A 13,266-nucleotide genomic window follows, 5' to 3' on the forward strand; every position below is an offset into this window, starting at 1 on the left:
CTTTCTTTCTTTCTTTCTTTCTTTCTTTCTTTCTTTCTTTCTTTCTTCCATGTTTTTACATAAACAGTTATATCAGATTGCAGAAAGACCTCAGCGCAAATGAAAAAAACTAGATGAAATGTGCACTGTATGCTAACAGATTTGTAGCTTCATCTAGTGTTCTCCAAAATGCACCATTGTTTGTATTATTATATGCCTTTCTCATTTACATAGAGAAAAAGGTCTTCAGCTTGTGACTTTTCCTACCAGGGCTGGTCCAATGCATTTTGCTGCCTAAAGTGTTGCATCTCATCCCATATACAAAAGCCGACTGGACTGGTGGCAAAATCCTTCTGGAGCAGTTACAGCATCGTCCTCCACTATTCCCAAGGGCTGCAGGCTAGCTTAGAGATGTAAGGCGGGCCATACCGCCCAGGGCTCTGTCCTCCAAGACTCTACTGCCACCTCCCAGCATCTGCCATCCCAGGAGATTGCCTCAGTCACCCTAATAGTAAGGCCACCCCTGATCAGAAGAAATCCACTTCCCCGAGGAGCCTCTAAGCATTTGCAGCCCATATTTAGATACACGTTTGACAGATAACCAAAGCACGTGCTTCAAATGAAGTGTTTCTTGTTTGTTTATTACAGTTACAGCCTGCCTTTTTCCTTTCAAGGAACTCAAGGTAGCTTACATAACCCCCCACCCCCACCTTAGTTTTACATTTAGGATTGTAGTCCAAGGCTGCTACTCTGTGCCTATCCGCCTGGGAGTAAGCCTAACAGAAGTCAGTGTTGCTTACTTGAGAGTAAACATTTTTAGGAGTGCGTTGTTAGTGTCTTTGGAGCAGAATGAATGCAAACCTATTCATCCATCTCCCCTGAATTAGTGCAATGTAAGATATTTAGGCTTGATCGTCAGTGCTGCTGGTGCTAAGGAACTGCCATTTTTAATTGAACCTTCTGGATTCCCAGGGTCGTCTCCCTGTCAGCCTGCCTTCTCTTCCTCTATTCTGTTTGTTCCTAGAACTCAGAACAGGAGTAGGAACTGACAGCTGACTGGTCACTTATGTATACCAGCTCCATTTTTCTTAACACAGTTTGGGAATCCCTGTCATAGATCAAACCTGTACTAGCTACCTCTAAAGTGAGATCAGTGCTTTTCATCACCCTAGTTTAGATTAACATTCTACGCCAAACTAATAAGTTACATTATGTTAAAGTGCCACAACGCAGAGTGGTCTTGCAAACCAATATAACGCCCACTTAAGCCAGAACACTTAAGTCTGCGCCAATCATTTATTGATCTCAAAGGGGATTGAATTGGCTCCCAGTCCAACTATCTCAGCTTTAAGAAGCAATGCCATTATGTTAATCAGTAGTTAATGCACATTTAGTTTTCAAACTGGAGCAGCTCTACTTGCGATCTAGCCATGTTGTGCAACTAGACTTCCAGGTCACTCATCATAGTATTCAAAACCATAAAGCCCCAAGTATCAGGCAAGATCTTTCAAATAACTTTCTTGACTGTGAAAGCAGTTTTGAAGAAAACAGTCTTGTCTTCAGGAGCTGCATTTGAAAGTTTCCTTTACTTGCAACTTGCTGCCATTTATGTTTATTTCTTCAGGATGATCACGTCTGTAGGTCACTGTTTTTGTACAAACAGCAGGCAAGAATGTCTTGTCCTTGAAGGAGAAGATATAACTGGTCAGAAAGCCTCTCACACCGACCATTTTTATGTTCAAGAAAAACATTTATTATGGGTCACTACCATCAGTTACCTTTTTGGTTGCAGGCACTCTGCAATCAGCTGAGGACTTAATTTTATAATTGTTCCACTGCAGCATTATCCGCCAGATTATAAGTACATTAAGCAACCCAATCAGAAATGTAATTACAAAGATTATGAGAAAGATCTTGAAGTGGCTTGGATCATCAGTAATGCATTCTGCAATAAAAAACAATATTTAAAGTTTGTGTTGTCTCAAAAGGTATGTGCATTAATTCTAACTCAGAAAGCGACATTCTAATAGATGTGACTCAGAATTTTATATGGTTAAACAATTTCATTATGGAATTGTTATGGCAAATAAGAAGTGGTATCTAAAACAAGGCAAACATGTTAATAAGAAAAGTTTACCATAATACCACTGATATGTGCTTTGTGTGCCAAGAAAAAAGCATCAGCTGAGAGCACAGATTATATTACTAACATCCTATGTCACAGCTAAAACCATGGCTAGATCATGACTTTACTGAAAGCAGGGGACAGATAAGTGACTTCTCTATCCCACAAAAAATTATATATTATAAATGTTCTCCAGCCAATACATTTTAGTGTTGTATCTTACAGAATGAACTAACCCTTTCTGAAGGGTTACCTTTTCTGAAGGTATATGGAGGGCTACATATACCCATGAGGACTAGTGTCCAGTCTTATTCTCCACTAATTTGCCCTTTTAAGGCCATCCAAATTGGTGGCCATTGCCAGAGCTGTGGAAGTAAATTCCATTGTTTGGGCTGTTTGAAGCAGTGTGGCCTGGATCTCCCTGCTTATCTGTCCTGAATCTCCACCATTCAGCTTCGTGGCATGCCCCTGGCTTTCTTGTATTATGGGAGGAAGAAAAATGTCTCCCTATCTAATTTCTCCATAGCATGCGTAATTTTTAAACCTCTACCATGTCCCCTCATACTTGCATGTGAAAGAATCCCAGACAGGAGTTACACCTGGCCTTGATCATTTTGGTTGCTGTTTGCTGCATTTTTCTCCAATTCTATAATATCATTTTTAGGCACAGTGATCTGAACTGAGTACAGTATTCCAAGTGTGGTTACATCATGGATTGGTAAGAGTGCTGTGATTGTAGCAGCTGTATTTTCCATTCCTTTCTTATTGTGTCCAATGCTGTTTTTAACCTTTTCACAGCAACCACACATAGGGTTGGTATTTCCATCAAGTTGCCCACATTAAGATCTCTTTCTATGTCTAGCTCAAACTCCACAGATTTATATTTGGACTTTGGACTTTTTGCCCCAGTGCGTATCATTTAAATTTATATTTAGTGCCTACAGGTATTAGCTATAACACCTACAAGGGTTCAAATTCCAGTGGTTCAGTTCATTTGATTGAGTGACTGATTTGTGCCCTGCCTTTCTCCCAAGAAAAAATGCCACCTAAGTTAGCTTGCAATCATAAATAAAATTTGATTAAAACAATAGCAACAAAAACATATAAGAAGAAAGGAAGACATATGGACAATAATGACAGGCTTATAGAAACATTTCATTTTGTATTACTTTGGCTGGTTTTGTCATTAGCAAAACTAATTTCTTAGTGATCTAGAAATGCCTGACCCTTGACATCAAGCCAACACTAGCCTGTTGTATTTCTGCTTTTTAGGTTTTCCTTTTCCTAGAGAAAATATCTTTGTTGTAGTTTCTGCATGAAAATATAAATATTAATTAAAGAATTGAATGCTGTCTATAGTAAACAACAATAAAATCTCACAAAAAACAAGAACAAAAACAAAAGTCTAAGTGTTGGCACTTTAGTTCTAGGACTCCATTTCTGTAGTATTCGAGTCACGCTTTGACCCACCCAGGAAAAAAAACCAGTCTGCTTGATATGCAACCAAAATGATTCTAATCATTTTGGTAACCTACAGACAGAAGAATGGGAAGCAGAAAAACCATGCCTCAAGAGGCATATTTTCAATATACTTGGCAATTCATCACCAAATAGGGGAGAACATCATGTGATTTCATGTAAACTTGTTGTTGCAAGAAGACATCTTTAGGTAGAAGCATGGCCGATTCCACTACTTACCTGAAGACTGTTCAGTATAATGTAGCCGATAAGCACATGAGGATCTGCACTGATCAAGTGTGATCTGAGACGAATTGGAGTGATGACAGGACACACAATGTCTGCAAGGCAAAATGAAACATTTTCAATGAAAATGAATGGATTCTTCCATGTTATTTTTCTCTTAGGTACACAATTCTACGAAGCCGGCTGTATATCTCGTTGATTCACCATTTTGTCTTCTTACTAGCAATGTAGAAAGCAAGGGACGCAACATTTCTTTGTCTGAGCAGCATGAGAAAGAATATGGCAACTACAAAAGTAAGTCAAAACTGTAGTCCTACTCCTCTTCCTCCTCACAATATATGCAGAGAAGAATGACTGGGACTTAAAATTTCTTAACTGACATGATGTCTGCATCATTAAAGATTCAGAAGTTTCAAAGCTCTTCTCAGTATTTCATCTTCATTTAATTCTCAGTAGTCTACGCTTGCTGGATAGTTCACAGATGATCCACAAGGGGCATGCTAAAAAGGCGAGGGAGATGTGGGTTCTAGTCCCCACCTAGGCATGCAGCTCACTAGGTTATTTTGGGCCAGACCCTCTCAGCCTAACCTATCCCACAGTGTTGTAGTTCTAAGAATAAAATGGACTGGAGAAGGATTGGGCATAATGGGTTCCTGAGAAGAGGAAAAAGACAGGATATAGATGCAGTGTAAAAATACTACTTCTCAGAAAACTAAAATTGTAGGACAGGGGTTACCACAGTAAAGCCTAATGGACATATGCAACCCATGAGGACTCCCAGGAAAGAAAATGGGAAAAGTGCTTCTAATTATCTTTTGAAGCACAATCTTTGCTTTAGATAATTGTAGGCGTTGTGGCCTGAGAACACTTGAAAGTGTCCAAAGTTGTGAGAATGTCCATGCTTGTGTTAACACTAGTAAGCGTGCCTTAGTTGCCAGTCATGAGCAAACTAGATGTGTAGTAGGTCATGGCATGTGACATCAGCTCGTGACTTCACTGGGTTGGAATTGAGCATTTTGCAAGGCCCTTCTACCCAAAGCTAGGGCCTTCAAAAATCTCAGGCAAAGCATAGGGACAAGAGCTTAAACTCAGTAAAGTGTGTGCGTGTGTTAGGCTATCTATCTTTCTTGTGTGTATGTGCTGAATAGGATTGAAGACCAAGTAATATATTCAGCTACTACAAGACATCTCTGATTAACAATGCAATCCTAATTCCTGTTGCAATCAAACAAAGACAGACAGAGAATTGGAAAGAGGGAGAGGCAGAAAGAGAGAGAGAGAGAGAGAGAGAGAAATAGATTCTAAGCCCTTAAAGGATCCTGGGTAAATGCTATGGGTCATAATGTGTGCTAATAAGGTAGACCCCACACGGCAATGCCCTGAACAACGCACATACACTCAGTCTGGAAGTTTCAAGACCATGCCTTTACACAGGTTATGTCAACATACCGTTTGCTCCTGGAAGCACCAACCCACTTGTGCGATGCTACAATTCAGCAGCAGGGGACTGCACAGAGTGGGCAAGACTTGGGGGCTAGTGGAATGTACACTGCCCATACCTGCTTTGGGATATGCATATGTTTCAGTTGCACCACATACCGCTTATCATTGCACGTTGTTCCACAGGAAGGGCAGAATTCACATAAATGGCCAAAACTGCTGGGTTCAGTGCACTTGCATCTTCCACAGACACATGTTCCTCTTCCACTGCAGATCTGACCATCTGAATCCATGCAGTGCTTTCTTAATGACAATGGACACTGGCAACGATCACCTTCCCAGTCACTGAAGCATCTGCATTTGCCAGACTCACATTCACCATTGCCTATAAACACAAAGAGTAAAGAGTGAAACCTGATAGTGTTACTCACTAAACTTCTATATTGGCCCTCCCCAGCCTGATGCCTCCCAGAGTCATTGGACTACAACTCCCATGATGCCTAGGCAGCACAGCCATGTTCAGGACACGCATGTGGTCCTTCAGCTCTTCTTTTCTTTATATCCCAGCTCCTATTTTTGTTATGTGCCATCAAGTTGTCTCCAATTTATGGGGACCCTATGAATGAAAGCCCTCCAAAAAATGTCCTACCCGTGACAACCCTGCTCAGCTCTTGTAAATTCAAAGCTGTGGTTTCCTTTATGCAGTCAACCAATCTCATATTGGGTCTTCCTTTTCTACTTCTGGCTTTTACTTTCTCTAGCATGTTTACTCCCCTCAGAGAGTTTTGCCTTCTTATGGTGTGTCCAAAGTATGACATTTTCAGTATTCTCATTTTGCTTCTAGCGAAAGATCTGGTTTCATTCGATCTAGGACCCATTTATTCAACTTTCTGTCAGTCCAGGGTATTCACAGAGCTCTCTTCCAGCGCCATGCTTTGAATGACCCAATTACCTTTTTTTCAGCTTTCTTCACTGTGCAGCTTTCTTCACCATCCAGTTTTTATACCTATGCATAGTGATCAGAAATACAATTGTGTGGACAATCCTGGGTTTGGTCTCCAAAGAAATGTCCTTACACTTGATCTTTTCTAGTTCCTTCATTGCTGCCCTTCTAAGACTCAGTCTTCTTCAAATTTCTTGGCTACAGTTTCCATTCAAATTGATGACTTACTCAAGGTATGTGAAATCTTTCATAATTTCAATTTCTGCCATTCTTCTGTTGTAATGAGTTTTGTTTTCTTAATGTTCTGCTGCAATCCTGCTTTTGCACTTTCTTCTTTCACGTTCACTTTCTTCTTTCATTTCAATTCATTGTTGCTCTCTGCCAGAAGTACTGTATCATCTGCATAGCTTTCATTACTGATGTGTCTTCTGGCACTCCTTTCTGTGATTGTAATCCAGCTTTCCTTGGGATTTACTTTGTGCACAGACTGAACAGATAGGAAGATAAAATACACCCTTGTCTGATGCCTTTGCCTATGGGAAACCATCCTGTTTCTCCATATTTTGTTCTAACAGTAGCTTCTTGTCCATGATACAGACTGCATCAGGACAATCAAGTGCTGAGACATCCCTATTTCTTTAAGGACCATTTATAGCACTCATGGTCCACAGAGTCAAAGGCTCTGCTGTAGTTCATAAAGCATAGACTAGCCTTCTTCTGAAATTCTTTGGTGCACTTTGGTAGCCAATATAAATTTGCAGTATGATCTTCTCTTCCTTGAGCATCCCCTCCTTTTTGTATCCAGCTTAAACATGCAGCATTTCATGTTCCAAATAGCTTCTAAATAGCTTCTAAAGTCACCTTTTGTCTTTGGTTTATCCTCCATCATCCTTATTGCCAAGTACAACCGAGCTTTTGAGAAGGCATAGATAAAACATCTCCACACCCATCCTTTCCTCCCAAATTGTCCTAGCATCTATTCTCATTCTGTATTTTACACTGTAAACTTCTTGGGCATAAGTCCTATCAATATATGCCTATATAGCTCTGTATGACACTGTGCATACTGATGGTGCTGTAAGTACACAAACATTAAATAAAATTAAAGCAGTACCCAAGCAGAATGGGTGAAAAAACAGCAACATTCTGGAGCTTACCCGCACATAAGTTTCCAAGGTAATAAGAGCAGGAGAAGTCATCCTTTTCACAGTAGTTACCATATACCGTACCAAGTTTGGTTTTGTGGCAAATACATTTTCCACCTACACAGTCTCCTCGTCCATTACAGATAAGATGGTTCTTTTGCATTTTGCACTGCTCCAAAAATACTTCTTCATTGGAACCACAGGTACTGCCTTTGCAATTGGACATTTCAGCATCTTGCAGCAATTCACTGACACATATTCTTTTGTGCTTTGTGGTATCCTCACACTGGCAATTACACCTTCTATGTATATTAATTCTGGTGGATTCATTGAAACCTAGGGGCTTTATCATCACATATTTTCTTCCTTCAGTTGTACCACATTCTTTCATGGCAATGGAGACATTGAACAACACCTGTGATATAAAAAGTAAAACAGTATTTACATTCTCTATTGTCAAATGGTTTATTAAGGCTTTGTAGAAACTGTCGAAAATGCAACTAATTTCTAAACATCATGCTTTCAAAACACTGACAGCTCTTATTTTGCCCACCATATGAATCAGGTAAGATGACCAAATAGAATTAATCCTCCTTTGAAACCAACAAACACTTGCTGAATCTTATTTCTCTCTTTAGACAACTTTCCAATAGATGTTTTCCCAACACCTATAACACTTGCGTTTAGAAAAAATATCTACAGAATTTGTAATTTGACATGCAAAAAGCAACTGATTTTTCCAGATATCTTGGGAAACTGAATTCACAAAGACATTTCCTAATATGGATTTGTGCAGCTAAAAGTCACATCTGTGATCATCACACTATAAGGTATGCTTGGCTGACATGTTGCATTTTGAGGTTGTCAGCAAAGGGTAATTTATGCGCAAGATGAACTTCCTGTACAGTGAGTGCTTTTAAAAATAAATATTTTCCCTGCATCAATGACTGTTTATTTTCAAAAGTGGGCTGCCTCTGTAAGAAAAAGCTGCACCAGCCAAAGAAAGACACTACTGGTTTTATCAGGTTTTTCACACAATACACTTAATGGGCACTCATAATTCCTTATTCATGGTTATTTATGGACTCTGCATGACAAGATTCTCTGGTTTTGCTGCTTCTTTTTTGTGTACTTGCCCATTACTTTTAGAAGAAAAGCCTGGGGTATTAGATTTGAACAGGGAAAATAGCTCTACTTCTCCTTGTGTGTTTGAGTTATATTATGACCATGCAGCTCTGTGTGGTGGTTATGTAGCAAAGGAAAAGAAAAGGTAAGGTGTGGGGGATGCCTTTCTGAATAACTCAGATCTTAATACTGTGACAAAACCACAAGTAGTTTCAGAGATTGACTGCATTACATAGAAAAGCCCCAACGGTATTTAAAAACTACTACTTTTGATGTGTAACTTAGATTGGAAATGCTTTCTCATGCACTGATCTGCTTGGTTATCCACATGAGCTCCCTAATCACCAAGGGATTCTCTGACTGTTTTTGCATAGAAGTATCTCTCTCTCACACACACACACACAGAAAGAGAGAGAGAGGGAGGGAGAGTTCGAGAAGCAGCTTATTGCAGCAATTGACATGATCAGAAATAAAAGAAGTTGAAATAATGTATTGTAGAAAAACAGAGATGCTTCTAAAGGCCCTCCATTAAGAACTCTATAATCAGCATGACTGCTTTTAAAGGCAAGATGATAACGTGGATTTTCTTTTTAAAAATAACTGCATGCCTTTACACAAACTTGATTTAAAAGATTTCAATCAGTCAGGTCTTCCCTATATGAACAGTCAGAACAATCTGATTCTGGAATTACAAGGAAATTCTAAAATACATCTGCTAGCTTGGCTTGAACTGATTGATAACCTCAAGCAGAATTGTATTATTCTTGAGATTCAGTTCAATTCAATTCAATTTAAAATAAACCTCTAAGGAAATATAATCTAGTAACCAAGTGGAGAGCCTAAAACTGTGACCCACATAAATCTACTTTTAGATCCACACAAAGGGCCTCTTCCACTGAAAAACTATTAAAGAAACATTAACAAAATATTTCCTTTCCTGCGTGAATAAGGGAATGTTCATACTTCAGCTGCGGATTTCACATTTTTGCATCCCTCCAAGCCTGTTTTTCTACTTCCATCAGGACAGATTGCAGTAACATTGACATTTATATCTTGGGCTGTATTATCCACCTGAACTTTAACTTCAGAGATCAGCTTCTGAAACAAGAAACAAACAAACGATTCTTTCCCATTGCATGGCAATATGTACCACACATTAGCATCCAGTAAGCATTAGCATGCCTGACTCAGTGGACTTAACTGCAATGAGAAATCCTGTCTCTGAATAAAAGAATGAATTGTTTTCTGCATAAAGGCTCCATTATATATTATTCAATCATGCCAGAGAACTCATAATCCTGAAGTGGGGGAGGAGGAGGAACAGAATAGCAATGTCTGTGTTTTCAGCTAATTTTACAATGGAATAATTCAGTGTTTATGGTAAACCTGCATTCCAGTCTAATGCTGCAGGGCAAGTTCACACATTCAACTTTTAAGATGGCAATATGAGCATAGATGTGTCTGTGTACTAAATGGCCAGTGGTTCAAAGAACTAATACTAGCAGCACCTAGAACAGCTCGAGTCATTTGTCAAAGGACAAGATGGTGTCTCCACCAAGTTCATACACAAAGCCAACAGACTAGCAGCTGGATTTTACTTAAGCGTTTGCGATAGGCAACAACATAGCCCTGGAAGGCAACAGGCTGGTTAATGGAAACAGAGCAGGCCTCCAAGTCCACATCATGAATCTCAGCCCCTCATCTTCTGCAGCTTGAAATACTTGCCTCACTTGGCCAATGGAGGGGCCGACCCCACAAAGAAGAAATCCAATTGTGATAGCATGTTCCTTGTCTACTTTGGTAAAATCAAAAGGTGGGGGGAGGCCACCATGATGTGAGACAGGAGAAACCAATCTCCCTTGCTCAGGATTCTAGCTTTGCTTCCCTCAAGTAGCCTTTTTAATTTCAACTTCACCCTGCCACAACATGAGAACATTAAATTCAATCTACAATTCCCCTAATGCATTTATGTACTGTACTTGTAAACTGCCCAACAACCAAAGGTCTGAGTAGTGTATGACACAGATATTAAAAAATGGCACAAAGCAAGACAGTCAGAAACCAGATTAAAACCAGAAGCAGAACACCGATTTAAGTAGCACAGGGCTGTACCAAATGAATATTTTGAATATGCTGATTGGCTCAGAGCACTACATTGAGTAAAAATAGAATTTCTTTCTCTGCTAGTGCACATGATGTGAGGCTTCACTTAGAGAGGGTGGGCACAGTGGGCAGGGCCACATGACACACCAAGTCAGGTTGCTGTAATGGGGCTTGGAAGCCACTTGACCCACAATGTGCCCTTACAGGCAATCAGACGCATCTTGGGCAGGGTGCCCTGTCTCTCCCCTCTTCTCTGCTCGGCATGCCACGGGACACCACAGCAGCATCTAGGTTTCCCTCTCCCCACCACCATTAGTCAGTGGGGCAGGAAGAGTGGGCAGCAGCTGTAGGGACTAGATCCATTCCTCGTAAAATATGGCATTCCAAGGTTATTACCTCAGGATATGAATCTGAACAGGGAGAAGAGGCAGGGTCAGAATTCCTAACTGAAATGCCAAGATCACCCCATCTGCAATCGGCCAAGAGGACGGTGGTAACCATTTCATGTCTGTGCCAGGATCTGGGCAGCTCTGGGGCTCCAGCTGGTGGCCCCAACTAGAATGACTACCATTGTAACTGTAGGATTGGGCCCAGGCTTGGCTGGAGCTCTTAGCCTGCCGATGAGTGCCAGCTCGGATACCTGGGGGAAGAGCTGTACAAAAACAAGTGTTGGTCTCACCAGTGCTAGTCCTCCTGTTCGCTGTGCTTCAGCTCCTGCTTCTTGCCTGACCCTTTCTGGATCCAGTTCCTGCCTTGTGGTATCCTGCCTGAGCAACACAAGTTAGCCTGCTTGGCTTCTTCTAGAAGAGGCCAATGTGAGTGTGGCCCAACCTCTCATTGCAGCATGGGATGGGGGAACCTCGCTCAGCTCAGCTGACTCTTTGATCTCCCCAAAGCTGCCAATGGATGGAGGTGGTGGAATGGGCTAGTGGAGACTGTGACTGGCTCAGTGGGCTTTGAGTCAGTAGAGCCAACTATAGCTCCCCTCAGCCTGGGGTGTTGCAGCATGGCGTGTGAGGAAAACCATTGACTGTCACCCCCAGAGTGCCCAAGTGGCTTATCCAGTATTTCTTGCCAAGCATTCTGCAGTTTGGGCTACACCTGGGCTTGTTTTATCACCTGGATTTGAATAACAATGGCAAGCTCAAAGCTGGCTACTAAATCCTGCAAGAAGCCATGGCTTGTCAGGGTAGTGTATGTCTATCCCAGTGGGCTAATCAGTCATTCTGAATAAGCCATAGCAGGTTTGCATAACAGAATCTCAGGTCATGAGAACCCAGCCACTTTGTCCAAACCTGACAGCAGTGTCTTTCTGCTTGAAGACTGCATTCATGACACAATTGTTATCATGAAAATGATGTTTGGAGGTAAAACAAACAAATTTAGCAAGATAACCATTATTAAAATGACTTTATGCACATTAAAATGTATTTATATAGCCTCCATGACTACCGTGTCATATTGTGGTTTTATAGGAAGCCAAGGAATAGTCACTTTGCTAGCTGCTTCCCAAACAACTTAATTAGTTGCTTCCTTTTTACATTAAAGAAAAAGAAAAAATTGTACATTAAGTTCAAAACATGTACCTCATAGGCTTCTACCACCAAATCACCAAGGTTTGCTGCTTGTGACTCTATCTGTCTTGCAATAGTTCCAGGAAGTAGAGGCAAAAGGTCCTTTGGAAAAACAGAATCACAATTATGATGCCAGTTTATCTATTGCCTTTAAAGAAGATAAAATTCTGATGTTTAAAAATACCTTATACCAGTGAAATTGGCTTCCTTGAACTGCAAATATAACATTAATGTTGTTCTCTATGAGCTTTTCAGAAAGTTGACCAAGAGATGGATGCTCCTGTAAATCGCAGAAGGAGACACACAGTGTGGGCTTTATAGATAAATACGATATGAAGAATGCCATGAATACAAAATTAACAAGAATTCTTAAGTATACAGAGTTCTACACTTTTCTATGAATGTCTGAACTAGAACAGGACTTAGGGCATATTTACAAATTATGCTAATCAAACTGCAATTGCAGTTATCACTCAATATCTTAAATTATGTCTAACTGCTGACATGGATGCACACTAGGTCAATAGTGTGTAGTCTTTTCAACCATCTTTACCTTGAACATGCTACTGTGCAGTTTTAAGTATTGCTTTGTTTCCCCTCTTGTTCATTCCCTCCCTCCTCTTTGTTTCTCTCTTCCTCTCCCTGTTTCTCTTAAAACAATGTTTTTCTTTCTCTGTTGAAGGTCACATTCCCTCCAGGTTCATCTGTCAGGGCCAAAAGTTGCAAAAGGTCAAAGTGGATAAGCCATCCCTTCTCTCCTTTTATTATGCCTGCCATCCAGTTTTCCTTTTAAAGTGACAGAATCATTGTCTCTTACCATATCATAAAATCTGCTACCCTCCCACCATTGTAGCCAAGTTGATAGATGACAAAGTAATGGCCAGGTGTATGAATGAATCCATTCAATTCATTTAGCAAATATCAACTCCCTGAACAGTGTAAATATGTGAAGGATGCACCTGAAAACATACTTCTGCCAAGTCAACACACTGAGTATTTAGCACAGGCATCCTTTAAAATTATAGGTATGGTTCAGTCATTGCATATAAATGTGAATCTGAGTCAGCTCTAATTAAAAATGCTTGAAATTATATTATCTTTGAAATCTGGCTGCTACTGGAAAGACAA

General features: G+C 40.4%; 1 protein-coding gene and 1 long non-coding RNA gene across 4 annotated transcripts in view; one reads left to right on the forward strand and one right to left on the reverse strand.

Moving 5' to 3' along the window:
• LOC123022886 overlaps positions 1-13,266 on the forward strand; it is a 33,681-nt gene that overhangs the window by 16,773 nt on the left and 3,642 nt on the right. Inside the window, exon 2 of the long non-coding RNA XR_006414602.1 lies at positions 3,970-4,102. This is a non-coding gene — a long non-coding RNA (uncharacterized LOC123022886). The remainder of the gene's footprint in view (positions 1-3,969; positions 4,103-13,266) is intronic.
• Positions 7-13,266, reverse strand: part of ITGB8 (integrin subunit beta 8) — a 36,425-nt gene continuing 23,165 nt past the window's right edge. For all 3 annotated transcript variants that reach the window (XM_044428985.1, XM_044428984.1, XM_044428986.1), the window contains 8 exons: positions 12,323-12,418; positions 12,151-12,240; positions 9,425-9,559; positions 7,349-7,751; positions 5,408-5,633; positions 3,803-3,903; positions 1,758-1,924; positions 7-1,661 (listed from right to left, as the gene is read on the reverse strand). In XM_044428985.1, the coding sequence (XP_044284920.1) occupies positions 1,539-1,661; positions 1,758-1,924; positions 3,803-3,903; positions 5,408-5,633; positions 7,349-7,751; positions 9,425-9,559; positions 12,151-12,240; positions 12,323-12,418 (1,341 nt within the window). In that variant the 3' untranslated portion in view covers positions 7-1,538. The remainder of the gene's footprint in view (positions 1,662-1,757; positions 1,925-3,802; positions 3,904-5,407; positions 5,634-7,348; positions 7,752-9,424; positions 9,560-12,150; positions 12,241-12,322; positions 12,419-13,266) is intronic.

The sequence above is a fragment of the Varanus komodoensis genome, unplaced genomic scaffold (assembly GCF_004798865.1).
Source record: "Varanus komodoensis strain SLA01 unplaced genomic scaffold, ASM479886v1 scaffold2, whole genome shotgun sequence".
Taxonomy (NCBI): domain Eukaryota; kingdom Metazoa; phylum Chordata; class Lepidosauria; order Squamata; family Varanidae; genus Varanus; species Varanus komodoensis.